The 3,552-nt window shown below is 28.9% G+C and overlaps 1 protein-coding gene across 1 annotated transcript in view; it reads right to left on the bottom strand.

The window, feature by feature from the left end:
• The window catches only part of LOC107610412, a 2,745-nt gene continuing 2,034 nt past the window's right edge, over positions 2,842–3,552 (bottom strand). Inside the window, exons 3-4 of the mRNA XM_016312466.1 lie at positions 3,265–3,504; positions 2,842–3,075 (exon numbers count right to left, since the gene is read on the bottom strand). Of these exons, the coding sequence (XP_016167952.1) occupies positions 2,842–3,075; positions 3,265–3,504 (474 nt within the window). The remainder of the gene's footprint in view (positions 3,076–3,264; positions 3,505–3,552) is intronic.

Below are 3,552 nucleotides of genomic sequence, written 5' to 3' on the forward strand. Positions count from 1 at the left end.
AAATTAATAAATTCTAATGACCCTCTAACATTTTTCTTAATGTATATATATAATTAACCACCCATTTTTTAAAATTTGGTAAAATATACGTTGTCTTAATTTGCCATTATGACGATACCAAACAAAGAATGATTCAGTCAATGCATACTTGTATTGATATGCATGTAATTTTTCGCTAGATGCACTGTATAATATTATTATATGTAACAGATAAATGTAATAAATGTATATTTGATCGTTCAATTAATGAAAATATAATTCAAATAGGAAACAAATTAAGACACAACTTTTTTCGATTAATGATTAATTAATATTTCGTTTTCGTTTTACATTTCACTTTCTCTCTTTACAATAACAATTTAAATTCTTAATTTTTGCTTATCCACTAATTTATTAGTTGATTATTAGTTTAAAAAATAGAATTTAATTTCTAACAAAATCCATTAAGATAACATATAACATGCTTAATAACGTGTTAGATTAGGTGTAACTGTACATCTAGAAACTTTATTAAAAGTTATATTTTTAAGAGAAAAATCCAAAACAGCCCTGACAATTACCTCAAAAGACAACGAGATCCTCGACAACAAAAATACCCAATCCGACTCCTGAGCTTTACTTTTATGGGACTGATTAGCCCCTGTGCCAAAAAAAGTAAATGTTGTTAAAAAAAAATCAAAGACCGAATTAAGTGTTTTTTTTTTTTTTTCTTGGAAACCTCATTGTCCTTTCGAGATAATTGTGAGGGTCGAGTGGGGTATTCACTCTATTTTCAATTTCTTTCTCATTCAAACAGAAAGAGCGAGATAGAGGAAATACTTAATTAGTTAATTATGTTATTTTTAATAGTAATTGAAAATTGATTATAAACTATTGACCATTTTTTTCTTTTGGTGTCTAGATATAAAAGAAAAGAAAAAAAAAATAAAACAAAACTAACTAATTAGCTTGGTTTCTATCTGAGCATAGAAAATAGAAAATGATGAAACTCATTCCAAGGCTGAAGTTATTCCATATATTCTTGCGCACTATTTCTGCACACTTGAAGCAGTATTTTTAGCCGTAAAATCAGTTAATTGATTGTTTTTGGAAAATCAAGATGATACAGACAATTATAATTTGGCTGTTCTTTGAATTAAAGTGATACAATCTTTTCATTTCATTTTAGAGTTTTGAATCTTCTTCATCAAGTCTTTTTTCAGAATAATATCGTCAAATTTCTTTCTAATGCACGTGTGTGGTATAACTTTTCATGGACACAATAAAATTAAATTAAATAACTATGGTTTTTGGCCAAATATAACTATAACAAAACAAAAACAATAGTGGGAAATTTTCTGCCGCATGCAAACTGGATAAAAGGAGATTTTGAATTTAAATTTGACAGGGATTTTTAATTTTAATATACAAGTGTGTAATCAATTGATGTGATAAAATGAGATTATTAATACAATTGGTATATCAATTGGTGGTTGAGAATCTTCATTATTTCCCTTAAGATCTTGATTTCAACCTTCATTCAATTCATTGTATTTGCACAATGTTTGCTTAAATATGGAATCTACTACTTAAATTCATTTAAGTGATCATAGAAAATCTTTCTTCATTAGTGATATATCTACTAATTAATCACCCTCATTGTCCTTTCGAGATAATTGTGAGGGTCGAGTGGGGTATTCACTCTATTTTCAATTTCTTTCTCATTCAAACAGAAAGAGCGAGATAGAGGAAATACTTAATTAGTTAATTATGTTATTTTTAATAGTAATTGAAAATTGATTATAAACTATTGACCATTTTTTTCTTTTGGTGTCTAGATATAAAAGAAAAGAAAAAAAAAATAAAACAAAACTAACTAATTAGCTTGGTTTCTATCTGAGCATAGAAAATAGAAAATGATGAAACTCATTCCAAGGCTGAAGTTATTCCATATATTCTTGCGCACTATTTCTGCACACTTGAAGCAGTATTTTTAGCCGTAAAATCAGTTAATTGATTGTTTTTGGAAAATCAAGATGATACAGACAATTATAATTTGGCTGTTCTTTGAATTAAAGTGATACAATCTTTTCATTTCATTTTAGAGTTTTGAATCTTCTTCATCAAGTCTTTTTTCAGAATAATATCGTCAAATTTCTTTCTAATGCACGTGTGTGGTATAACTTTTCATGGACACAATAAAATTAAATTAAATAACTATGGTTTTTGGCCAAATATAACTATAACAAAACAAAAACAATAGTGGGAAATTTTCTGCCGCATGCAAACTGGATAAAAGGAGATTTTGAATTTAAATTTGACAGGGATTTTTAATTTTAATATACAAGTGTGTAATCAATTGATGTGATAAAATGAGATTATTAATACAATTGGTATATCAATTGGTGGTTGAGAATCTTCATTATTTCCCTTAAGATCTTGATTTCAACCTTCATTCAATTCATTGTATTTGCACAATGTTTGCTTAAATATGGAATCTACTACTTAAATTCATTTAAGTGATCATAGAAAATCTTTCTTCATTAGTGATATATCTACTAATTAATCACATGCTAATAGAAAAACATAAAAAATCTAAAAAGGATACATTCAATATAAGATATTTAATTTGCCTATAGATTTTGTTCTTAAAATTGAACCTGTCCAACAAGCTAAGAAATATGAACATTCAATGCATACATGAAGGTGGAAACTCAGGTATAGTCGATTTCACGTGAAATTGATACCTGATAGCTGTTAAATGATTTGATCGGCTCTTAAATATCAATTTCACGTGAAGTCGACTTCATCTGAGTTTTTACCATACATGAATCATGGCAAGATTGCAAGGAGGGCTTACATCTACATAAGAGGAGACCTTCGAGGTATTCCCTTTCTTTTCCTAGAATTTGCATTATTGAATAGCGGCGGCGGCGGCAGCGGCTGAGCACACGGAGAAGGCCATTGTCGGCGTTCAAGAAGTCTTTCTGGTTCGAGCTTTTTGTGCAACTCTTCCTCTTCCTCTGCTGATAACATGGTTCTTGAAATTCCTTCTATTGCAAAGCTTTCACTCTCACTCTGCTTTGTCCACATAAGCTAATAATATTGTCACACCAAACACACAATAACAACCTATCAATATCGATATTTTGAAAGAGAAATTAAATATTAGAAGATCAACCCTATTTATTAATGTGACTCAATATTTTAAACCAATATTTTATTTTTATATTATTAAAATTTAAAATTTAATCTTTAATATTATTAAATTGAATTAAATTAAACCTTGCATTCCAAAGAGCAGAAAACATAAGGCTGAACGATGATCCTTGTGCACATCACACAGTTAGTGTTGTATCCAAAACCAACTTTGGCAGAAATCTTGTTCTTTTTGGGATTGAGAGGCCTTGTAATAAGGAAAAGGACCCTGAAACCATTGATCCTATATGTCTGAATCCCACTTATGTTCAATGCATTTTCAATCTCTATCACCCTCACAACATCATTATACGATGATCTCCTTATCTACATTATTGCAAAATAAAAACAAATGGTAGTCGAATCTAACGAATT

This window comes from Arachis ipaensis, chromosome B08, assembly GCF_000816755.2.
Source record: "Arachis ipaensis cultivar K30076 chromosome B08, Araip1.1, whole genome shotgun sequence".
Classification (NCBI taxonomy): domain Eukaryota; kingdom Viridiplantae; phylum Streptophyta; class Magnoliopsida; order Fabales; family Fabaceae; genus Arachis; species Arachis ipaensis.